The sequence below is a fragment of the Syzygium oleosum genome, unplaced genomic scaffold (genome assembly GCF_021117445.2).
Source record: "Syzygium oleosum isolate NSW1041296 unplaced genomic scaffold, Sole_v2.1 Sole_v2.22, whole genome shotgun sequence".
In the NCBI taxonomy this organism is placed as follows: Eukaryota; Viridiplantae; Streptophyta; class Magnoliopsida; order Myrtales; family Myrtaceae; genus Syzygium; species Syzygium oleosum.
Window position 1 is genome coordinate 5,279,477 of NW_026607506.1, and position 26,476 is coordinate 5,305,952.

The following is a 26,476-nucleotide window of genomic DNA, read 5'->3' on the forward strand; positions in this document are numbered from 1 at the left end:
TCAGTACAATATACTTGTTTATTATCTAGATGTTAATTTTAATATTTTTTTAATATTTTGTATTTTTTTAAAGAAATCTTCAATTTATTTATAATTTGAATGTGGTTTCTAATTTAGATGTTAATTATATATTCCATAGTTATGAATTTAAGTAATTCTTTAAGTTTTTTAACTTTTGTAATAAGATGTTTTTATTTTTTTTTTCGTCTTGATTCGTCAATTGCTTGAATGTACGTTAGTTATCTAATATCAACTATCCCATCACTTTTTAATATTTGGTATTCTTATTTGTGGTTATTTTCTCGGACTGGGCTATTCTTTTCTTTTTTTTTTGTAGTTGCCCCTCAATCAACTTGCCACGTGGCAAGTACGCAGCAAAGCTTTCTGTTTTACTCTGTTGTTATAGTCTGACAAATAAATTACCTATTTTTTCCACTAGGAGTTGCTAATTTATTCATATGGTACGACCAAAAGGTGTTCTTTCATCCACAGCAGGAGAAGACGCGTGCAAAAGCCACATAGATATCGAAGACTATAGGTTAACATATAATTTTTTTTATATGTTTTGCAATTATTACTTAGGGTTTCTACTGCGTGCATAAGATATGAGCACCTAGCTTGGATGATAGCAGAGGTTTGGCAAGCCCTCTTCCCCTTTCACAGTGAAAAGAGGGTGACTGCTGCCATTAGCGATGATAGGCGGTTGAAGACCCTCTACTAGTGGAGGCAGAGGGTGTCAACAACCCTATGCATGCCATGTCAACACTTTGCTGCTAGATGATTGGTTGGATTTCAATTAAAGTGCACGGATTTGGAAAGAAAATTGAAACCTTATTGCATTTGGCACTTGAATTAATCTTTGCCCATTTTATTGCAATTCAATGTTTAGTGATAACTGGTGAAATTTTCTCCTCTTTTGCGGTACTTGAATGAACGTGGATTTAGAGAAATGGAAAGGGGGAGAGGGTGATATAAGATTTGTTATCTCTTAAGATCATGCAGAAAGCGATTTAGTGTAAATCTCTCAAGTCAAAATCTGTATGACTTGTCCTTGATTAGCTAAGGAAATTGAATTCATTTCATGTCCAAAAGATAAATCAGAATACAACATGACCACGATGCCGAAAAAGTATCTGGACATGGAGATTAAAGAGAGAGCCCAAGTCTCAAGACATTAAGAAAGTATTTGGCTCAACCCAATTTCACTAGCTATTACTTTATGAGTACTCAATAGCATATATTATTTGTTTCATACTATATAAATTATCCCATGTTGATTATATTCACCTGTGACATCCTCACATGTGTACCTAAATTATTCTTTCTATGAGCCTCCAATTCCCTTCTAATGCAAAGTAGGTATTTAATTGCACCAACATATTCCCATAAGAGTCTTTGGAATACATGACATCTGATATTCTGATTCATCAAAAGTATCTGTCCTATCAATGATATCTCCACAATTATAAACACGTAACATCCGATAAATCTACAAGATTTTCTCCCTTGATATATATTCTATACATTGATAAAAGCTGGGAATCTCATCCAATATATTATCGACTGTGATGCTGCTTATTGGTACTTGCAATTGAAATTTGATAATTTGGGAAAGAGCCCTAGTTCATGTCTACTAAGTCATGAGGTACACTAGATATATAAACCACTACATACATATTATTCATGTGACATAATTCACCAATTATACGCACGTTATCAAAAGACATTGAAAACATATATATGTTTGAGGAACAAGGATTGCTTTGTGAAGCAATGTCTCAAACCCTCACAGTGAGTATGCACGTTTATAATTTATCATGTCACTTTCGTACAGTCTTTATCTTGCTATCAGCACTTTTAAGAAAAGAAAATGAGTCGATTCGCTTAGATTTAGTCCACATAAGCCTTTCGAGCAAGGCACACCGGCTTGCATTAAATGCTCCTCTGGATCAGCATATAATACAAAGCGTATAACATATAAAAAGGGAAAGTATATTTAAATAAGAACCAAGTTTCCTTTGTTGCTGTTTGCTGGTGTTGGGAGAGAACAGAAACATCCAGAGTGCTGCCATTACTAATTCCTAAGCTTTCTCTCTCTCTCTTCTCTCCTCTCTCTCTCTCTCTCTCTCTCTCTCTCTCTCTCTCTGCTTCTGATGCCCTTTGTGTGTGGCGGGTTCATTACATGTCCTGTCACCACTCCAATCCCTCCCTCCCTCCCTCCTCCTCCTCCTCCTCCTCCTCCTCGATCAGCTTCATATAGTTGTTCTTCAAGCCAAAGGTAAATAGAATCACCTGAGAGAACTGGCCAAGAAAAAGGAAACCCAATTCTCCTCATTTTCACCCATCATCTCTCTCTAGCTAAAACCCTAGCTCCATAGTCCACACATGTATATATATCCATGGTGGTGCTAGTAGCTAACTAGCATATGTAGGCTTAGGAATTATGTTGGGCTCTTTCAGCTCTAATAATTCCCATGAAGAAGAGGAACAAGACCATCATCATCATCATCATCATCACTCAAACTCGCCCTCAGATCTGCATCATCATCAGTATCACCACCACCACCACCACCTCATTCCCCACCACCACCCTCCACCTGCCCTCCCCTCTCCATCTTCATTCCCCACGCTGCCGTCCACGTCATCGCCGTCTCCGTCGTCCTCTGTCATTAACACCCGCCAATTGCTCATCACCTGCGCGGAGCTCCTCTCCCTCTCCAACTTCGCTGCTGCGCACCGCCTCATCTCCATCCTCTCCGCCAACTCCTCCCCCTACGGCGACTCCACCGAGCGGCTCGTCCACCAGTTCTCCCGCGCCCTCTCCCTCCGCCTCCACCGCTCCGCCGTGGCTGCCACCGCGCCCCCCAACAGCAGTTCCCTTCTTTTCCCTTACAGGAGCAACAGCAGCAGTACTGTCTTGGGATTCAGCGTGGATTCCACTGTTAGGCCCGGGCAGGGATCGGACCCGAGCGTCCTGCAATCGTGTTACCTAACCCTAAACCAGGTCACGCCCTTCATCCGGTTCAGCCACCTGACGGCGAACCAGGCGATTTTGGAGGCCATCGATGGACAGCGAGCCGTCCACATAGTGGACTTGGACATCATGCATGGAGTCCAATGGCCTCCATTGATGCAGGCCATTGTGGAGCGATCAAGCACTAACGACAGAAATGCTCTACTTCTCCCTCCGACGCTACGAATCACCGGGGCCGGCCACGACCTGGAGGCCCTTCACCGCACGGGCGACCGGCTCTCCAAGTTCGCCCAGTCCCTGGGGCTTGAGTTCCAATTCTGCCCCCTCCTGCTCCCACACGACGCCCTTTCGGTCGCCCTCCACGCGGCGATCCCCTCGGAGATCTCGGCCCTCCCTGACGAGGTCCTCGCCGTGAACTGCGTCTTGTGCCTGCACCGACTCCTGAAGGACAACGCGCGCGATGTATCGATCTTCCTAAGGAAGATCAAGGCTCTGAGGCCGAGGGTGGTGACGGTGGCGGAGCGGGAGGCGAGCCACAACCACCCAATGTTCCTGCAGCGGTTTGTGGAGGCGCTGGACCACTACACGGCGGTGTTCGATTCGCTTGAAGCGACACTGCCACCGAGCAGCCGGGAGCGGCTGGCGCTGGAGCAGGCGTGGTTTGGGCACGAGATAGCGGACATCATCGGGGAGGAAGGCGAGCGGAGGCGGGAGAGACACGAGAGGTTTGAGTCCTGGGAGGTCCTGCTCCGAAGCTCCGGCTTCGTGAACGTGCCCTTGAGCCCTTTCGCTCTGTCTCAGGCCAAGCTGCTCTTGAGGCTCCATTACCCATCCGAGGGTTACCAGCTGCAGATCAGGAACAGCTCTGTGTTTCTTGGGTGGCAAAGTAGAGCCCTCTTCACAGTCTCTTCTTGGCGCTGATGATCACTCACTCACTCACCAATTCACAATATCAATTGCTCATCAAACCCTTCATATAATTATAACCCCACTTCGCTCTTTCTTTCCTTCTATCTTGTATATTACAGTTTTAGAGAGGCTATAGGCTCAAGCTATCTCAATCCCAGAAAAATAGAGAGCCCAAAAGAAGCAAAAGAAAAGGATGAGGGCTTTTGCTGATTCGGAGAGGTTGTACCTGCGTGAATCAAGAACCTCTTTAGAACTAGGAACAAGAAGAGTAGAAGCTAACTTTAGCTTAGTCTCAATTTGATCTACCATACGCGAAACTTGACCTAAAACAAGATTTTGCATGCATGGTTGGGGTTGTTTGTTGCATGAGAAGTTTCTGAGAGAAGAAGAAGCATGGATCGCGAGACGAAATCATCAGATTGACCAGCTAGCTCAACGTGGACGTCCTCGCTACTACATCGCCATGCGCAACCTTCGTTTGATCAGCCGGTTCTTTCCCCATTTTTATCTTGAAGAACTGAAAAACTCAATTCTTATATGCGATTTTTATAGTTTTAGTGTACTAATATACTTGTTTACCCTTTTATATTTGGCCACTAATCCTCTCTCTCTCTCTCTCTCTCTAAAATGTTTTTCTTTGTTTTGTTTTGTATTGTTAAATTAGGACTGTAATGTACGAACTCCACTTTGGTTGCCACTGTTGTGGAGCATATTTGTATTTTATGCGATTAAATGGAAGTAGCCGATTTTGAATGGTTGAAGCACCATTAATTTTCTAGATGGTTTTTGTGTTTGTGCTTTTCTTTGCACTGTTGTTGTCAGTGTGCTGTGGAGTGACTCTTTTTCCCTTCCATCGAAATTTCTTAATGCTGAATGATGCCTCCTTTATTTTGGACGACGACGACGACGATGATGATGATGATGTGTTTTGTTTATTATTGATCGAAAGTCTTATCTCCTGATCTTTCTCTCAATTAATTTAATCGCAATCGATGTGATGGCGGTGACTGCCTTCTTTATCACGAAAATGTGCCATTCTTGTCAGCTGAAATTCTCTCTCTCTCTCTCTCTCTCTCTCTCTCTCTCTCTCCCCATCTCTCTTAGTCTCTCTCTTATAAATATATCGATTTGAGTACGATTGGAAATGTTAAGTTTGATTTACAAAATTAGCATTCACAATAATCATGGTAGACTTTTACAAAGTACGGAATATGACCCGTTTACTTATAGACCCCTCCTATAGTTTGCCAGACTGGTTAGCATGTTAAGTTTGCAGATTTTATGTCGGTATATGTAGAGCATTGCATGGGGTTCTGGTCTTACTGAGAAAAGAGTAGCGAGAGTGATGAGTGAGTTTGCATGAGGGTTCTTGTTTTGAGGGAAGAACAAACAACCGTGTGATACAAACTGTTATTTTTGCACTTGTCTTTTTGAGATTGAAGGGGGGCATTATAATAGTATATTAAAATTATTATTAGGAACCAAACAATCCCTAATTTATGCCCTGTGTCCCCCTCAACAAAACCATGAAAGTTGTCAAAATAGAGGCTACCACTGCCCACCCTTTGCCTCCCCTAGGACCCTGCAACCTTTTTGAAGGCACACTTGTGCTTTGGTATCTCTCGGTTCCTGCGGTTTTTCCAGGACCACCTCCACTTCATTATTTATTTATTAATTCTTAGGCTTTGTCTCTTGCTTATGGCTTTAGAGCAAATCCCACTCTTTAACATCCTTTTCTAAATACCGACCAAAAAAAAAAAAACATCCTTTTCTAAATATACCCATAATCGCTCTCTCTCTCTCTCTCTCTCTCAGGTATGAGTGAGATGGGTCGATGATTATACGCTGCATCATTAAACGAATTTGCTAAGGCTTAAGCTTGCTTGATTTGTAGACTTCGGGAGGAAATCTAATTCGGTCGACCTTGATCTTTCTTTGTTGCAGCATGGAGTGATCGATATGTTTGAACTAAACCGACTTGAGTTTTTTTAAAGCGTTCAAAATTGTCTTATAACCTTTACTTGGACTTGAACTTGGATTTGAGTTTGTGTAGTTGTTCCAATGGCTATCTGATTAAAAAATACTTGGGTACTTCTTTAGCACAAGAAATACAAATTAGCAGAAAAGTTTACGCATGATGAGTAGTAATAGAAAGCTTGAACTCCACTCGACGCATGATATTTGAGCTACACAAATATCCAAAACCCCCGAAACGAGTCATTGACCTTGACCATTCTTTTTGTGATCAACTCCTTTTAGTCATAGGTACCATCAATGGTGGATTAAAAGAGAACATACTATAATCATAACAGACAAGCCACAATTCAAAACCCGTTGTTTTCGGTGTTAATGATAAAAATCGGTCTTAATGCTCTCTCTGTGATTATTCCATGTAGTGTTGTGTATATTAAGACTAGTCTACAACATCAATATACAAGTTGATGCAAGAGATCATTTGAGTTGGTGGGTCATATCAACACATAATATGTCAATTTTGTATTCCGGTGTTAAACTATATAGCATTATATTCAAAGTATTTTCTTTCCATATCAAGGATCACGTGGGTTCTCTTTCTAATTCATAAGCATGAAGCATTTCATTCATTCGTAAAACTCGCAAAGAAAGAAAATATCCAAAACTCCCGAAACTTTGACGATAGTTCAATATTGATACGTTGATTCACATATAACTTTTTTTTTGCTTATTTTTATGTCTAAACAAACAGGCTCTTAATGTGTCTCTATCAATGACCTAGAAGGTGGCAGTGACTTGTTCATCTCAGTGATTGTTGAACAAAAGGAAAATAACCGGAAAACGTGTTCTAATAGCTTGATTCCTCCTATTTTCTAGTAATTGTCGGTTTACTCTTACTTCCCAAGTTTCACCCATTTGCGCCGAATGATCAGCCCTAGCCACAAAATGAACAGGATCAGAAACATGCATCCCACACAGGAAAGAAACCAGGGAACATCCCCTTGACTCACTCGGGAGATCAGGACTTACTTGAAAGAGAGAAGTGAGCTCTGATCCTTGCTGCCGTGAGAGCGGTAAATTAGGGTTTGCGTGTGTGAATTATATATTTTGAAAACACTTCTCAAAACCTTCTGTTCACTCGCTGACATTGATAAGATGGTTTGTACGTGAAAAGGGTTAAAAAACACTTCTGTCGCATGGCGAGACACTCCTTACTCCTAGCAGATCTAGAGTAGGTAGTTAGCTTTTGCATCTTCGTAGTTATAAATGAGATGGTTTTGATATATAAATATGGATTAATACTAAGACGAATCTCAAATTAATATGTTTGCGATAAATTTACTCTAAATTATTTTTTTGATCACAAAATATCCTAAACTGATATATCTATGACAATTTAACTCCGAACTATTTTTTTACAGCAAAAAACCCCACACTGGTACACCTGTAACGATTTTACCCCCGAACTAATTTTTTGACCATAAAAAATCCCAAACTGATACACCTGTGACAAATTTACCCTCCGTTAGTTTCTGTTAAATTTTAATATTAAATTGCTAAGTTTAATGACAAGTGGTAATTGATAGGTGTACCAGTTTTGGGTTTTACCCCTCTGTTTGTCACAAGTTTATCAATTTGTGGTTTTTCGTAATATTAATCCAATTTAACGGACACTACCGGAGAGTAAATTTATCACAAATGTACAAGTTTAGGGTTTCTAGTGGTCAAAAAATTAGTTCGGGGTAAAATTATCACAAGTGTACCAGTTTGGGGTTTTGGTGGTCAAAAAAATAGTTTGAGGTAAATTTATCACAGGTGTACCAGTTTGGAGTTTTTTGTTGTAAAAAAAATAGTTCGGAGTAAAATTATCATAAATGTACCAGTTTAGGGTTTTTCGTGACCCCCATCACGTTTTATATATAGTTTGGAGTTTTATATATCAAAGTTCATTACAATTTTCAAACTTCATATTGACCCCCATCACGTTTTTTACTATGGTGACTAACTCTATCCTCTATGCTAATGACAGAAACGAGCTTCTCTCTTTTGGGTGCCATCAATGAGACGAAGCGAATTTGCAGGATATACATTCACGAATTTTCTTACGGTACATAGATAGCGGGATTCTTCTTATATCCAAACATGGTCTTGAGATCGAGACATGTGTGCATATTTGTGATTTTTCCGATGCCAACATGTGTCTTGATCTCAACATTATTTGCGAAGGAGAAAAGATTCCTTCTGTTCTGTCTTTAAAGAAGAAATCCATCTATATCTGGTCCACTCATTGACTTAAAAATGAACGCAGCAACCATCCATAGCTGACTCTGGGTATTAACCTTTTTGACCTGTGTTTCCTCTTGAGAAGAACCCCACCAACTCAAGTTTGAATCTTTTACGGGCATTGATGAGTAATTGGCGCACCTTTTGTTCCCTCAGATCGACAAATCAAATAAATATTTCAGTGATGAGCACATTAGGGACACAAACTGGGAGTATCTGTCAAAGTGTTTTGATCCGCCACAAGCGATTAAACTTTTGTCTGGGGCTCCCTCAATCATTCAGTGTTGCATCAGAAAAGCAGGCCGTAGGATATTCCTCCTATGTGTATTAACATATACTAACTGTGGATGTTTTGTGGGCACCCCTCTTCATTAATATATGCCCTATTTGTGTATTGGTCTATCTTGAGATCTGTTATTATTGGGTTTCTCCTTTCTAAATTATTTTTTCTACCTCTGTCGTGTGCCCATGAGTGTTGAACTTCAGCTCCACTTCAGACACACACTCAAGATGTGATGTGTGCTCCTCAATGCACTAATATTATTGATGGACGAAATGAATCATACATATGGTTGTGTGGTGATGATGGGTTACACCTTAACTAGTAGTTTTTTTTTTCATGTGGTCATGTTTTTCTCCATCCCTGATTGGAGATCGGTCTTCTGATTGGCAGGTTACGTACATACATATAATTTATAATGATATTTAGTTACGTTTTTTTTTTTTTGATAACCCAGGGAACCCCCGCACGGCCGACAGCCGGGAGGTAAACCCTGGGGGCGACACGTGCTAGCCACCACACACGTGCACCGGTTAAGTCACCCTGCAGCACCCGGGATTCGAACACTCAATCTTTTGCGAGAGGAAGAGTGCGCGCTCCAGCAGCGCCACCCAGATGGGTGGTGATATTTAGTTACGTTTGTATGTAGTGATGTCAATAACTTGGCTCCCATCAATAAGAAGTATGATTGAAGGAAGATATCCACTAACAAGGACGGAGAAAAATATAGCATTTTCTTTCCCATGCTCGCCTAGCCGAAAAGCTAGATCAAGCAATCAAGGTGATCCTCGAATGGCCCCAAAATAGAAGAAAGAAAATCAACTGGCGAAATTAAGAAACATGAACAAACGAGATCCGAATCTGTATCTAGAGTTTCTGAATGCGTAATCCCTCGAATAAAAAAAGAAAAAATTACAGAAAACCCATGACACATGATCCTGTTTCGCCGATTTTTATTCCGTCGAAAATATTTTACCGAATGCTGCGTTTCGGATTTTATTAGAGGAGACCAAGGTCTTGAGTCAAGCTTGGACAGAGAATGTCAAATGCGTTTATTAATCCCAATAGATCTTACACCCTGACTTGATATGATGCCAAACTCGACAATACATTCAAAGTACGCCAGAATTTAATCAATGACGTAACTTGAGAGAATATGGCTGGAATCTAATCAACAGCTATACTCTAAGCATAACGTCGGAATTTAATCAACGACGCTGAACTGGTGGCACAACATTGGAATTTAATCAACAATGTTGAATCTGACAAAGACTCTTGTCGGAATTGAATCTACGACGCAGAATCTAAAAATTACAGTTAAAACTACTCCTAATGCGCTAAAAGTAAAGCTAGATAAAAGATATGTTGTGTTGTTTACGAGAGAGAGGTCCTTTCTGCGTTGGAAATCCTTGAGTATTTATAGAGCAACTTGATAACTGTTGACTGAACACTTCTCCTTGAAAGTCGTTTTCCACTTCCTTACGTTTCGCGCTTTAACCGTTTCCCGACTTGTCGACATCGCTTACGCTCCTTGGGCATCACGTAATAGCTAATTTTTTTCCACGTGTCTCCTTATTTCTTGTCATTCTTCACGCCCACGATCATATTTTTACCTTTTGACACGTGTAAATGAATTTTTCGTCACGTATTACCATGATTCCGTGCAAAGCTCGTGATTTTGAACCTTGTCGACGTCACGTACAAAGCTTGTGATCTTGGATTCGTCAACGTCACGTGCAAAGCTCGTGATTTTGAACTTTGTCGACGTCATGTGCAAAACTCGTGATCTTAAACTCGTCGATGTCACGTGCAAGGCTCGTGATTTTAAACTTGTCGACACCTCTATGATGTGTCCTGTCTATAATTACCTTAGGTCTTCTTAATGCCTCTGGGCCTGACTTGCGGCCTTTTTCGGATTTTCGCCATGTGGGCCGTACTTTATATTTTCTATTACTTGTGAATGGCCCACTCCTACCAGGGATAATTTTGGGTGTCAACAGATCCATTAACACCTGGATTTAGCATTGCATTCGTGAAAGAACTGTAATAATCAAGGATATTTGAATGGTCAGTGATGTCTAGTATAGTCATCATGTGTTAGATAACAATCACACGAACGAGGCACCTTTCTACTGTTCAAATATATCAGATGTCTCATACCAGTTCCTTCAATAATGCTCTTGATGTCTCCAGGAAGTACATATACTGCTGTGTCGCGCACTTGGGTTCCAATTGAGAGAATTGTCAAAATTAGCACCAAGAGAGAGACTAATCAATAAGTGCAATTCCAAAAGGCGCTTAGCTTTATCCACAGGTCCACTCTCGCACAGAGACAGAGAGAGCAGCATCAATCAATGATCACCTTAAGTCAACCCACTAGTCAATACTGATAAGATAGCAGAGATGTTCAAATCTTTTCACTCCCCAGCTGACATGCATGTTTGTTTTCTTTTTCTTTTTTAATTTTTTCCATCAACAGTATCTAAATGCCAAGACACTATTCAAAGATGCGATGCGTGACTAATGACAGTTTAATTTGGTGTAATCAGAAGGAGAAAGAAATTAAGAAAAAGGGTGTACATAAAATATTGGATAGGCAATGTATCACTTGCAGAAAAGTACCCAAGATTGATTGATTGACTGATTGACCGATTAAGAGCAAAAAAAGATGGTTAACCTTGCTCAGCTGGAGGGATACTGTAACGTCACACAATCAACGAGACACTTCGGCAATGAAAATCTCTGCCTCACCGAAAAGACTCAGAATCAACATCCAAAAATATCAACCCCCAACTCTCTGCGAGAGCATCTCTGCTTCGTGCATATTTCTGATTCAATAGCAAAAGTCATTTGTGCAAGTATCAGCCTGCCAAGCACACCCCTACTGTTTGGTAGGCCCCCCTTAAAGGCCACTGTGCACCAAGCACTGTTTCTTGGAGTTTCTTGGAGTTTCCAGGTTTGTGGAGGATCTTCATTTGCTCACCGTCTCACCAGGTTCTCATTTGGTGCCCTTTGTCATATAATTTGGACTGAAAGAAACAACTCAATCTTCCGCAACAAGAGTATTTTTATTCCTGGCATGCGCAATCATATGATCAAAGTGGTGAAGGATAAAGCTTCAACCCTTGGAAGAGTTGCAGACACGCCAATGAATAGGAGATTACAAAGGAGTTGGGGGCTATCATCTTCCATTTTTTCTTAGTTCTTTCCTTTGGTTTCCTTGTTTCCTTTGGTCCGGTGTCTCAGGTTGCCGTGTTCCTCTGGCTTGTAGTGTCCTTTGGGTCCTGGTTTTGGATTAGCCTTGTTTAGTGCTCCCGATTCTTCTCTCGGGGCTAGGTTGTCTGTTGTTTTTGTATAGTCCTTGCTGGACCTTTCTTGACCCTTTCTGGACAGTTATGTCCTAATAGGGTCAGGTATTGGTTGGAGCTTAGCTTGTAATTGGTTTTGAGAAAGTTATATATATACTTACCTTACCAAAAAAAATATTTCATGACAAAACTATGCAGATGATGGGGCAGATTATGGATTGAGTCCTCATGCTTATTTAAGAGCGAAAGGATTGATCCGATTAGCATGCAAAGGATTGGATGATACTCCTGCTGACTTGCACGTCGAACGTGTGTCTCGTCCCGAATAGCCGCATGTCATGAATAAAAGCGCGGGACATGGACATGCATATGAATTTCGCATGAACCCATTATATCCAATCATTGCGATAGATTTAATTACCAACAAGAGGATTTTAATTTGTTTAAAACCAAGATGATCTCAATAGATTCTCTTGGGTGAATATGATCCTTATCCCATCATTGCAAACTGGATTACATCAAGCGTTTCCTGGTGCTTCTCTGTTCACTTTGTGTGTGTGTGTGTGTGAGAGAGAGAGAGAGAGAGAGAGAGAGAGGTGAAGTGAAGTGAAGTGGGGTTTGGACACTATGGTGAGGAGGGGGGACGAGGATCAGGAGGAGAGCGACAGTCAAGATTTTCTGCAATAAATAATGGGGGGGTACTGTCTGGAAGCAGGATTCTCATTTTCAGGCACTATTACCGACTGATATGTGTATGTACATCACATATATTATTTGGATAGACAAAATTGCGGGTATCGTTGATTGACGAGCCTTACAGTATTGTCCTTACTCGTAACAGTTTCGTGTTCGCGCAAAATATTCGATCTAAGCATACGTTCATTTCGCTGAGGCTTTTGCTAGAAAGGAAAGTCGTTTTCTCCCAATTTATGTTACGGATAATATTTTTCGTAAATTAATTAGTTTTCCATCTTTCAAACACCAGAAAATAGAAAAATAATTTTTTGTAAATAATTTTTCTTCAAACAAACGGACCCTAAGCGTGTTTACTTAACACCATCCGATGCCGCTGGTGAACCTATTTTACAATAAGCCCATCAAGATGCTTATAGTAATGCACCGTTACAAAGCGATTTCAACCTCTTCACCTCACGTTTCATGGGACATAATCGACCGGGCATTGAATAGAGGGAGAGAAAACAAGCAAAATCAAAGATTCAGGCATGCAAATTCTTAGTAGGGAGTAGGGATCATAGGGGAATGGGGGGGGGAATAGGATGTCGTGGGGACATGCTTGCTGCTGAGCTTTAGTGTGGACGGGACCCTGGCGCGAGAAGTCAAGTGAAAAGAAACGAAAAAGGAGAGAGAGCAGGCAGGTCTGCATTTATTATGTGGAGATCGTACCATTCCTTTGCTCAGACAACATGAACCTAACACCACATGAGATATCATTTCATTCATCAAGAGAAAGAGAGAGAGAGATAGAGAGAGCAACGAATCTTTTCATCACGATCATGTCGTGTAAAATAACCTTCCAAGGCACAGGATGATGACTAGCGCAATGCAAGCAAGCAAGCAGGAAAATTTCTAATACCAGGGCCCGTAAGTGTCCGTGAAGTGCTTCGAACTTGCAAGTAATGACAATAACGAGTGATTTCGAAGGTTTTTCGCGGGTGAATTGATGTTATTCTATTTGGATTTACAGTTGAGTAGTCCCAAGCCCGTTAAGCCGTCTGGCGGCTGCACAGAGCAGAACGAAAGAAAGACCGTTTTCAACTACAGTAGCGCCAGTTAAATGCAGCGACTGGCCATTAAACATGACTGGAAAAATGTTCGTAACTTGATACAAATGCACATTCGGTTTCCAAATTCCTCTATGATGCAAATAGTCCCACCTTACTTGGGCGCTTGCACTTTCTTATGGTACTGACTACCAAGCAATTCAGAAGGATGTAGTCATTGCCGAAGATCCTAACATCCAAATTGCCAAAGGAGCATGGTACAAATTACTTATTCTCGATCGAATCATCTAATGCACAATGCACTGGAGGGCGACCAAGGACCCATAGCAGAGGGGTGTGAATGCCTTGGGGACTTGAAGCCAGTCTCGCCTTGTGTGCAAAATCCAATCTAGTGAGCTCCCATTTCTTCAGGTTTTGGCCACGAGGAAAAGCTCATCATTCTCCCAATAGAGTAACCGCAACCGATGCACAGAAGTGTCCTACTATTGGCGAAGAACCATTATTACTCCACATTTCCCAAAGAGCACAAAACCCATATCTTGTGACAAACCATTACTCAGCCACAGTTCTGGAACCAATAAAACCATCATAGGGGGAACTCCTTCTGCAGAATGTCCAAATTCCGCGAATCGCAAGCATTCAGCATATCGTGCCTAGAAGCAGAGCTGCAAAGAAGACAGCATGGACAAAGGCAGATCTTTATATGCTGCACGAATACTGCTATCAGAAACCGACTTATACATTGGACAAGGTCATACCTTAACGAGATTCTTAAGTATTGCCATGCATTGTCCGCCTTTGGATTCATGGAAAGTGCACGGACGTAGTAACGAATAGAGTCTTCGTACATGCCCTAAATGGGGAAAGAACATAAGTGGTGAAAGACATAGTGCTAGAAATTTTCCGTATATTTTGTGGATTATTATTGCCAAAAGCTTCTTTGCGAAGAGTGTAGACAGTCACTACATACCACAACCAAAAGAAATGCAAGAAAGTATTTTACAGCAATTCCTGACACAACATGAAAAACAAGTTGAATACGATGCATATTTAGTGAGAGAAATGGAAACCCGATGCCAACACAACAGGGCAGAACTAAACTTGAAACTGACGTCAATTGACACATTTTCACCGTTCTCTTTTTTGTGATGACAAGAAATGACACGAATAGTCAACATGAATACAATGACCCAACATGAATTGCCACTCTAAAGAATGTTCATCTCTTCCCATGTATCCTTATCTTATGAATTCTAGCAATAAGGACAATCAAATGATCATAGAAGTTTGACCTGTCTGGATAGACCTTTTTTTTTTTTGGTTTTTTGCTTTATCTAAATCTTGCAGTGGACGCAATTTGACCTATTCTAAGCTCAAAGCACTTGAAGCTTTTGCAATATACAAATGTACAACCACATATAATTTTTTCTTAATTTTTTAAATTTATATATTATTATAAACTTCAATGGGAAAACAAAAAGTTACTATTTGCTAATTAAAAACATAAACAAACAGGCCCTAATGGGGAATGGCATAATAAACTGTCATCAGGCATTACAAAAACATTAATTTTTGCATGATTTTATCCGAACTACATACACATTGGGGCTGTTCATCCCTGACCAGAGAAATTAGCCATAGTACAATAACATGCATGTACAGCAAATCATTGCTTGAACCACCAAAAGGGTTTCCAGATTCAACCTCGCTCCACCCTCAAATTTGCAATACAGGCAATTTAAATAGTTCAATTCCTCCAATAACCGGACAGAAAGACTAGCAGCAGAGTTTACCTGGTTGGCATAACTTATCCCCATATTTGCCCAAGCTCGAACATAATTAGGTTTCAAATCAAGAGCCTGCAAACACAGAGAACATACGGGCGCGCGCGTGCGAGAGAGAGAGGGAGAGAGAGAGAGAATCAATCCCAGGTTAAGAAATAGGCTAAGATAAATTGAAAGCTTTATCTCAGAGGAACAATAGATGATCTCCTAAAGAAGCAAATCCATTTTGATGAGTATTTTTTCAGCCCACATTGATACTTAACAGTTCAAGTTATCTAGTTACCTACCTTTTTCATGCCTACATGTGCATGAGCAAGCAAGCACATGAAAGAAGTGCATGTACACACAGTGACATACAAACACAAGTCCATAGTTAAGATAGAAGAAGGAAGAACAGGTTAAGCAAAAGGTCTTCGAAAGAGATATCATGACTTCCAGAAACAGTGAGAACTCACTCCACATACATCAGACTTAGGATAGATAATGGTATGTGCAAATCCAGTTCCCGTGAAAACCCCATGGGCTTACCGTAGTAATTAAGAAATAGTGTGCATGTAGATTAAGCACACAGCACAAGTTCAACTCTGAACAACCCAAATGCAAACAATCATGTTTGGACCATTCACCCCAACTTCGACTAATATCTAGTCCATGAGATTAGCAAGGTTTTCACGGCCCAGGGTTATCCTTCTTAGGTGAATTTCCACGTCAAAAAAAGAAACATGGCTGTGATATTTCTTTGATAGCAGTCCAGATTTGCTATATAGCTGTTAGACATGGAAAGAATTGTTTCCTCCTTAATCAAAACTACAACGAAAATTTTAATGGTGCGCATCTCACTAATTTGCTTGTTCCATTTCCTCACATCTCACAATTGACACACTCACAAACCAAAAGTGATTATCCAAGCAAGATATATGGTCATATAAACCGCACCTTTTGATAAGCCAAGATTGCGTCAGCACTCTGAACACTGTTGGCTTGTGTTGCACCAAGTTTGTTCCAAAGTGAATAATCATTTGGCTTAAGTTTCAACGCCGTTTGGAAAGAGGCAATAGCTCTATCATATTCTCTCGACAAGTTATAAAGTACACCGAGTACGATGTGCACATCAGCATCCTCAGGAGACATTTGTGCAGCATCAGTAAACAATCTAGCAACCTGCTTGTGAAATAGAGAGCTTTTAATTTTCCACGTATTGATCACCAAATTTTGTCCAAACAGATACAAACTGTAAGGAATCTTGTATTGACACTTACATCAGCCTGATATAAAGACTCGGGCATATCAGGAGATGCCAGCGTTCCATACTTTGGATGATGACGCAGCCATCCGTGTAAATATCTCAGTGCAGCAGCCTGCTCCAGCTCTGCAATAGAAAATTACAATTATTAGGAACTATCCATAATCCGACACTTCTATTGCTTCTTGATCTTGTTCAAAAGAGAGATCCATGGAAAAAGACTTCTAATACTTGAACTTGCGACGACTCCAGTTCAATTGAATTAGAATTTTCAAACAAAACCTCAACTAGTGAAACAATCCACATACACAAAACTCAACTTGACTCAAATATCTAGAATCAACTTGTAGTCTCAAGTTGAAATGTGCTCAAGCTTGAACTCAAATTATCAAAGTGAAAAACAACTGAGAACCACATTATTTAATTTTCAATTTTCTTAAGTATTTGAACATGCTAAATATATAGATTTTCAACGACTCAAAGAAGCTCAGGAGCAGATCAAGTCACACTTGCCTTGAACTGGAGAAGAATAGAGCCAATCTTAGGTACCGAATAAGACAGAATTGAGTAATAACTACTAGGTCAAGTTCAAGGAGCTCGCAAATAGCTTCATCTACACTACTAAGTACAGGAAGAAAGCAGAGTCCCAACATGTAATTTATTAACTGATGAATCCTGCCATCGCCAAAATTAGCATTAAAAAGCATCCAGGTTTATTTGGTAACTTTTGCCATTAACTTTGCACCTACCATTCGTGTGACTGACACCAAGGGAAAGAAGCACTTCTAAATTAGTTGGATCAGCCTCCTGAGCTCGCATCATTGCTGCAATAGCCTGCATTGATTTTGTTTCAAGTTAATCCACAAGGTTCAGTTGAACAACTTAAGATCTCTGTCAAAACACATTGCCATTAATGAACTACTAGAAATATGTCGCACAGCTCATTTAAAAACACCCAGGGCCTTTGTTATTGCCAATAATCTCTATTTCCGCGTACTAAAGAATCTTAGCTATACACTCGCTGAAAGACTGATGAAATGGGAAGAATTAAGTAGAATGAGATACTTAGAAGTACTTGTGCTTAAAGCAGCTAATTGTCCCCCTATCAATTAGCTGGGATGACTGATTACCACAAAAATGCACCCAGCCAAAAGTACTTCAAATTACCAGTAAGAGTTGTGAAAAAATCTAGGTATACTACATACTAAAGAGGTACATCTTAAAAGTTTGGTATCTCCAATGGAAACAACTGGGTCAACAAGTCGTTTGACAAGCAGACGGTAGCTTTCTTGCGGAGTCTACAATAGACCAAACAAACTGAGGGGAAAAAGAGGTGTTTGAAGCAGGCAACAATTAATGTGCCTGAGGAAGCATCCTAAGCATAGGAACACACTTAATGACTTTAAAATACAGTAAGTTGAATAACCTGTTGATCATCATCATTCTCTGCATGTGCTATGCCAAGTAATCTCCAACCTTCAGCATTATCAGGATTTTTAAGAACTTCAGCCTCTAAAGCAAGAATTGCTTCACTCAGAAGCCCTTTGCGGAAGAGGTCTAGGCCTTCTTTTAAAGGATTAGGATGCCCAACATATGGATTCATATCTGAGAAAACATACACTCCCCTTGAACCATCTGACTGCTGCTTTTGCTCATTCCAGAACCTGAAAGATAAGACGACATAAATGTAAAAGGATGAACTCTGAAGATAGATAATTATGTTAAAAAAATAATTAAAATTATTTGAGTAGTGTAGTCATAAACATGGTTAATTACATGCTAGTGTCTCAGAGACTTTACATTCATTATTTAGAATTGCTGGAAACAAAAGCAACACTCAGATTTCAGACATGAAGGCAAAATCTCAAGGAAAGTCGAGTCAAAATAATGTCTTTGTCAAAACTGCTTCGAGGATAAACTGAAAAGAAAAACTTAGGAGAGGAGATACACATTTCAGAGTGTTCACTAGCTGTCATGACATGCAGGAATCTAAACTCTTTCTTTACAGGAATTTCTCAACCCATAATGACAATGCCTTTTCCCTCTGTCCCAAGTTTAACAGTGGCACGGCAGTATTGGGGAGACACATAACTATCTGATGAACAATTCACTTGGCTTTCCAGAAGATGGTGCCTCCACATAGTGAGATTACCATAATATTTAAGAAAGCAAAGGAGAAAACAATAAATGACAGTGAAACCATTTCCTTTTAACACATATCTTCAACAAGCACATGTATCATATTGGTAATTGACAAACATCAAATTTGCATTTCAATCCTACTTCGAAAGGCAATTTTTCCTTCACAAGGCATTGCATTTAGGCAATACTGCAAAGTACTTTTGAAAGATGTACTGCTAAGAATTAACTACTGTGCAAGGAAAAGTATCTTTAGCATGTACAGATATCAAGTTGTTAGTTTCAATTATCAACCTTTACCCTAAGGAAGTTAAGAAATTGATCAAATTTGCTTTCTACTGTCACATACAACATAAATAACTCACTCGTTATACGCATTTGCCCAGTCATCAGCTGTATTGTCTCCCAAACTCCCTTCAGCAACCTGCTGCCCAAATTCATCCGCCCAGTCATTAACATGCAACTTGGAGAATTCATTGACCCATTGATCATCTAGAGCTCCATTTGTCTCTCTTTCAGCAGCAAATTCATTAGCCCATTGATCGGGCCTACGATGGAGCTGGGTCAAAAAGGAACTAGAATAAGGCAATGATGTCTCATAAAGAAGGCAGCCCAACCATTTTGCGGATATTCTATTTTGCATATTAAATGCATCCTATAACATTAGTATGTCAACCAAACAATAGCACAAAATTTTCCCCCTAAGAAGATGCATCTAATAGGACTGATGTTAAATCGAAATGCTTCAGATTCCCTTGCTTGAGCACTGCACCCACGCGTTTGCTCTGCTTAAATGTTGTCACTTGAGAACATATGAAACAGTGAATGTACGTCGACTCTAACGATTATATTAAACAAGAACATGGAGGAAGGTTGCATGTAACCTAGATCAGCTCGTGACTCACATATTCATCAGCCCAAGAAGGACCTGCAGTGTACTGTTGCTGAAATTCTGATGCCCAGTCCCCGGGTGCAGGCTTTACTTGATTATCATCAATGATAAGTTCACCACGGCTCATCTTCGATACAAATTGAAGGAACTTTGAGTTCTGCAGAATGATGTTTGACATTTCAATTGACCAAAAACTTGATCATATAAATCACTCGTACAAATACTCATCTCAAAAAAATTGACAAGAAGATATGATCATTTAAAGAGAACATGGCAAAACATTTTGAAGGGCACTTCCAATATACAATCATAACATCCATAGGAAGGGTATGTTTGTTTTTCATTAATAGAAGTACAAATTCCTTTTCTTGGCTTTCCTGCTTCCCGCAACATTTAAAATATCATTCAAAGTCCAAAAAGTTACGAAAAAATTCTATGTAAATCTACGTATCAACATATGTATAGTATAAAAGTTTCAAGTGCTTTGCAATTAAGAAAAGTCAGAGTATAGGAGCCGCAAAAAGTAAAAGTCATTCTAGACAAACCAAAGTAAACTAGTTTTAACAACATTCATGGTACGATGCAGAACCAATACATAGCACCCTAATGAATAGGCACACTATATCATGAAAGTCATGCTATAAGTTGCCACTGGTACAACGTACTTTCATTAGTTTCATGGCTAATGAAAGTACAAAGGATCATTTCTTCAAAACAGAAGCAAAGGAACAAACCAAAAAGTATGACTTGGATGAGACACATGATATCCTTCCCAAGGACTAATGTTGAAATTCATTGCAAGTCCATAAGACCTAAATTTGCTCCTTCAAAGTTGATCTTTTGACTTTCAAGTTAATTGCAGCAGCAGCAGGAAAGTTTAATAGCTGAACACCTCGTAGCAACAGGTCACCCATTGGATGCAAGGTGAAACATTTGCCCACCAAAGAAGAGAATCAGCAGCTGTCTTATGATATTTTGTTGACAAAGGAGTCGAAAGTCACGTTCTCACTCCAAGTGCCACAAGAATGCATGTTCGATGTCACATTTCACTTCATTTCCACTAAAGAGCCAATCAAACACAAAAAAATGGAGGCTGCTCCAAACACTCTGAAAGCCTGCCTCACTAAGAGGCTGAACACATGATTATCCATTTACAAGCATTCATTGAGTGTTTTGAATGCACCCTCTATTGTCATGCCATTTAGTATACGAGTCTATGTAAACCTTTTGTATATGCAGCATCACTATGTACAAGGTACAGGTTGACATTCCAAACGAAAGGCCATAAGACGCTGATTTAAATTTTCAGCATCAGCCAATTCTACTTAGCACAGAAACGGCTTTCAGATGCTCATTTCAAAATTTCGAGGTGAAGACAGTCTTCAAAAAACAATGCAGCTAGCTATAAGCCTTCAAAATTTATGCAATAGCATAATAACACCATTTCAAAAAAGAGAAGCATCACCAATCAGATAGCATCCCAACCTAATGCACGATAAAAAATGACATTCTTGATGACGCCAAAACTTAAATGAAGAAGAGATAAAGGCAACAGATAAGTGAAGTATTCAAGATTAACGTTATGAACCTGAAACTTGGGATCTTCATTTTGTGCTAATGTGTGAGCAAGCATTCGAGTCTGCTCCATCGCTGCTAAATTAGGGACGTTGACACCCCCCATTTGATCAACAGTAGCTAACTGAGAATATTGCTGTAGCCACAACAAGTTTTCATTATGACTTTTTAGAAAGAAGGATTATGCAGCTAGATTAATGGACTACTCATCCTTCTAGATCAAATTATATGAGTGTACAAGGAATGGACACATGGACAAGTTCAGTTAAGATGATCTTTCTCATCCACATTCGCTAAACTAAAACCACACAAGAATTTACATACTGAATCAAAATCTAATCCTTTTATCAGAAAAAGAATCAAGATAGCCCTGTTCAGAATAGTTTTCCTTCTTAATTTTGATTTGAGTCTAGAATTCAGTTTCTTTGGAGCTTTGAAATACTGCAAAAGTATATTCAATAATGCATAACCGTTGCTTTTGCATGTAACATCTAAGTCAAGGACGAGATTATCCATGAAGTTTAGTCTGACTTTAATACAAGTTAAATTATTCCTTGCCTGTTCAAACTCAGAAGCCCAACCATTAGCACCATGTTGTTGCTCAAAAGAATTGACCCAAGCATCGGGACCACTGTGCTCCCCTCGGTGTGGGTTAAATTCTACGGCCCATGCATCACCAACATGGGGACCAGGTTTCATCATACCCTGTGACTCATTCCAATAATCCTCCAATTCCCGAAATCTCCCAGGCAGAGGTCCCTTGCCGCGAACATCACTGTCAATATCTAAGGAGTGCAATAGTGCATTCACCTAAAAGTGAGGGAAAAGAAAAAGAAACCGGTAAATGCCAAGCAAAGAGGAAAATAACAGGAAAGAATACGCAAGTGAAACCAAATTTAGGAGGTGAAGCAAGAGAAAATGAAGAAAGGTCAACGCAGTCTGTCATGAAGAAGGGCTGCAAATCATGCATACAGTTTAGATTCTATAAAGAAAGGTTGAAAGATCTAAAAAATTAATACATAGAAAGATTAACAGCATACAATACTCAAGGTGCATTTGTGGCAAAGACAGACTAAATGACCAAACAAATGAGGGGACCATTTATTTACAAAAAACCCATGTCGTATATTATCAGAGAAAACATGTTTGACACTACCAACTGAGAATAAATAATAACAGTCAAATGCATCTAAACAACCGAAAATTGCACATACCTGTTCATTGACGAAATCTTCACTCTTATCTGCGAAGAAGTGCCGTGCCATTATAGTGCTGCGATCACGTATGCATTGCTTATCACCCTCGGACAACCCTAACAACGGAAGTTGGGCAGGACGAAAAGGGAGACCACCACGGCTACTGTCAACAAACGAGTGCAGAACTCCAGACAACACTCTCTGAGGTGGCCCTGCAATATGATCGAGAGAGTAAGACACCAAGATAGACACCCCAAAATACCAAAAACAAAATCTTTATAAATCTAGTAATAAGCATTTCTGGGCCTGTCCCATCTAATCTGCATATAGTATGTAGAAGTTCTGAGAAATAATCTTTCTGCATTTAAATATCCAGGCGGTCCCAAGATCCAATTTTTTAGATGGTCTTCCACCGTTATCAGCTAGCCTAACTTATGAAAATTCACATTGCACAAGGATGCATGCTTAGATAAACAGTAGAAATCACTCACATATTACCAGTGGTTTACACCTGTGAGAGCAGTACCAGTATTTCACAACACCAGATCGCCAAACTTCTCTGAAGAATTCTTAAATCTCAGAGTCAATTCAAGCACAACACTTTATGCAAGTCCTAGTTTTCTCTTCAAAACACAAACGGCAATTATGAAACAGGAACTGCATTCCTCTGCAGCATTAGTTTTCTTCCCTCCAATTTACTGTACACCACTTTATCGTAGCATCATATAATTCAGTGACAAACATGGATGAAGAAAGCCTAATTCTCTTTTTGATCATTTCACTGTTTTTAGAAACTACAAAGAGCAGTGAACAAAACAAAAAGTAGATTGACCATTTCAGTCGGAACAAGGGTGAAAGTGAAGTAAACAGAAGATAACAAAGATGCAGCATGTCCGCATTATAAATCCAGAGATGGAGAAAATAAAAAATCACCATCTAGGGTAGGTTGAATCTGAGGATTCATGCCAACCCTCAAGTCATGGGGAACGGAAGGGACACTAGCTTGTTGTATCTCATCCCAAGCATCCGCAAACCCACCATGCTCCGCAGCGTGAAAACGACGGAGGAATTCAGATCCCTGACAACACCAAATGAAATAAATCAGCACCCGGATATTCAACAGAAAGCTTCCTCATTTCTTTAATGTTTCAAAAGTAGAAAACCTGGGCATTGGCTGGCAAAAGAGAGTGATCGGATTCCGAGCCAGGAATCGCTCGCAGACGATCCTCTGGCTGCGCAAAAAACTGGCTCCCAGCTGCCGGAGTTGTTGTAGGAATCTCCTTCAGCCTCTCCTGTCGAGACAAATAACCAGTCCGAGTCAGTCTCCGAGCGAAGCGGTTAGCACAGCAGAACCACAACTGCTACTTCACCTCCTACTCTGCCAATCATCAGTTCACATATCCAGACAATCACTTATAAGCTAAATCCCACTGAAAGGATTATTAACACCATCGCGAGCGAGTACTTTTCATCTCAAACGGCTTAATCCCAATACACACACAACAAGTCCGCAAGAATTCAACCGATCGATAGAGCAATAACGGGGCCTCACAACGACAATTCAACACTAGCAGGGCACTCGCCCGGAGCCCCAGCAGCAATCAATTAGCGAGACAAGACCCAATTCGTGCCAATCAACTCAAAAGCAGCCGCAACCGGTGCACCTCGGCCATAACCGCCGCGACAAAACCCGGGGAGAAACCCCGCCATCAAGTGAACAAAAGGAACAGGAGACAAGGAGGACCCTCAAAGCAGCATGAGCAACCGAACAGGAATTGGAGGACCTGTGTTTTGGAAGAGGAGCCGACGAGGGCGTTGGCGAGGGCGCCGAAGGGGTTCGAAGAAGCGGAGGGGTCGCAGTTGGCCGCCCCGGTCACGAGGTCCCGCATCGCCATGCCGCCGCCGCCGGATTAGCTACCGATCGCCCCTGGCGTCCCCCCGTCCCCCGCCTCCCCTTTTCTCCGCCGATTTCACACCCGCACACGCCGGCGCTCGCGCACGCGCACGCGCACTGAGGAGCTGAGCTGCGATTACCGGCTGCGGAGCGAAGAAGGTGATGATGGAGGTTCTTCGCCACGACTGAGGAGAGAGAGATAGAGAGGGAGAGGATCGTCAACCAGAACCAGGAAGAAGATCTCTCTTTCCGTCCTGCCTTTTTCTTGCTGGGGTCAGAAGGGGGAAATAATAAAAAAATAATAATAATAATAACGATGGTGATGATTTACGTGGAAAAAGATAATGTATTTGCCTGCCGGCTTCACACATTTTTAGGCGGTTTTCAATTTATTCATTTGTTTGTTTATCTCGTGCAATTGGTAGGTAGGTTTATTATTTTTTTTAAAGGAAATAAATTGATTTGTTTTCTTTTTTTCTTTTTGGTATGTGCAGGTGCAGGTGCAAATTGCGAGCCCATTGATTTTCTTCAATTACCGAGATGAGAGGCGGGTCTTGATAAGAAGAGCCCCCCGTGTTTTGTGCTTGGATTTGGTAGGACGCTATCTACATTTTTTGTGAGTTGGGCTCGTACTTGTCGTTAGTAAAAAGCTATTTGATATAGTTTTTATTCTCCATGTCGGTTTCAACTGTTGAAAGAAGCATTGTAAATGTTGTAAAGTGTATAACAAACATATGGTACCTGTATCATCCACAAAATTGTAATAGCTTATTATTGCTAGACAGCTACATATGCGATCATGAGACTTGGCGCGCCCCCCATAGACCATTCTCGTGCCACAATGGCCCGATGCACTTTTAGGCGGGCCTAGACATGGGCTTATAGTTATACTTGCTAGGCCTATCTATCTAGGGTGGCGTATACATACATACATACATACATACATACATTCTTGATGGGCGTGTTTGGGTAACATTTTAGTCGAATTTGAGGGCCCTGGGCCGTCTTGTTGATCATCATCTTTTCTCTCGTTAGCCTTGAAGGAAGTTGCCACACATTAAGGTGCTGCAATGTTAATATATGCATTGCCCAACATAGTGCAATTACTGTTATATCAAACAGGCTTCCGGTGTCATATCCAGAGCCATAATAAAAATGAAAGCTGTGGCTTATCATTGTATTTTCTGATAAAGAAAAATGAAAACACGAGTTTGTAACCATGTGTGCATATGCGACCATGCACTTTTTTAAGCCGTGAAAATGGATGCCATAGCTCTTCTAAGGCATTTGACAAACATCTCACCGTTGCATTATCTCCATAGTTACAAAAACTTATAGTAATTGTTAGGAAGCTAATTCACCCAATTTTTATTTGTTGCAAATTTAGAACATGCATTACTAGTAACTGGTTTTACGAGAATTACTTTCCATGTAGAGGAATTACTGATCACTAAGAACTTGACTAATAACTACAAAATACTTCCAAAATAGAAAAGTTTCTAACCACTAGTCAAAATTACTATCCGCCAACAGAAAAAAAACATACTACTGCTGTTGAGAAATTATAAATTAATGCAAAAGAATTACTTCTTGTGACATTCTCAAATTTATCCAAAAATTTCAAAAGTTACTATATCTAATAACTACTTTGGAAAGTTACTAAAAAAATTTAAAATTTTCTAATCTGTTGTAAAAATAAAACGTGCTTTCAAAATAAAGAAAAATATCATCAAATGTGAGGAGCTTGCTTTCAACCCTATGATGTTGGGAAAATAACACTAAAAGTACTATACGAAACGTATGACGCTCACTTTAGTGCTAAAACCTTTTGAACAATTACTTAAGTGCCAATATTGGTTAAAGAACGATCACTTAGTGCCTCCGACGATTCATCCTACGTAGTTTTTTTATTTTATTTTTACTCCGACGTAACTTTTTTTTTATGATGCTCCAATTATTGTTCGCCGCAGCTTGGAATGATGAAATTTCAAGCACGGGCAAAGAAAGGACCCATTCCTCAAGCTTGGAGTACGAAGAGGAGCCCTTACGGTGAAGATCGGACCATGAGTGGATGTTGAAGACAAGGCTTTGTGGTGAAAATGAAGACGAGGCCAGCGAAACACATCGGTTGAATCCACATCCTTGCAGGACCACGTGGAGATCTTGAAGACTGTGACACAGCCGATGGACGATATATGCGCCCAATGATCCCATCTTCAACAACCATGGCAAGCTTTACATAATGCCCCTTCGCTTGTCCCGTTTTAAAAATCACCTTTAACC

General features: G+C 40.3%; 2 protein-coding genes across 2 annotated transcripts; one reads left to right on the forward strand and one right to left on the reverse strand.

Moving 5' to 3' along the window:
• Positions 1-2,129: 2,129 nt before the first annotated feature.
• On the forward strand, positions 2,130-4,191 carry LOC115669787 (scarecrow-like protein 18). The gene has a single exon (XM_030590911.2). The coding sequence runs from the start codon at positions 2,444-2,446 to the stop codon at positions 3,893-3,895; it is 1,452 nt and encodes a 483-aa protein (XP_030446771.1). The 5' UTR covers positions 2,130-2,443; the 3' UTR covers positions 3,896-4,191.
• A 9,323-nt stretch (positions 4,192-13,514) lies between these two features.
• On the reverse strand, positions 13,515-24,414 carry LOC115669861 (peroxisome biogenesis protein 5). The gene is made up of 15 exons (XM_030591003.2): positions 24,084-24,414; positions 23,463-23,591; positions 23,233-23,377; positions 22,318-22,511; positions 21,662-21,913; positions 21,117-21,239; positions 19,542-19,685; positions 19,002-19,195; positions 17,924-18,161; positions 17,247-17,331; positions 16,514-16,623; positions 16,191-16,415; positions 15,264-15,329; positions 14,229-14,323; positions 13,515-14,135 (listed from the first exon to the last, which is right to left on the reverse strand). Exons 1-15 carry the CDS (start codon positions 24,192-24,194, stop codon positions 14,057-14,059), a joined length of 2,190 nt encoding a protein of 729 aa, XP_030446863.1. The 5' UTR covers positions 24,195-24,414; the 3' UTR covers positions 13,515-14,056.
• Positions 24,415-26,476: the final 2,062 nt, after the last annotated feature.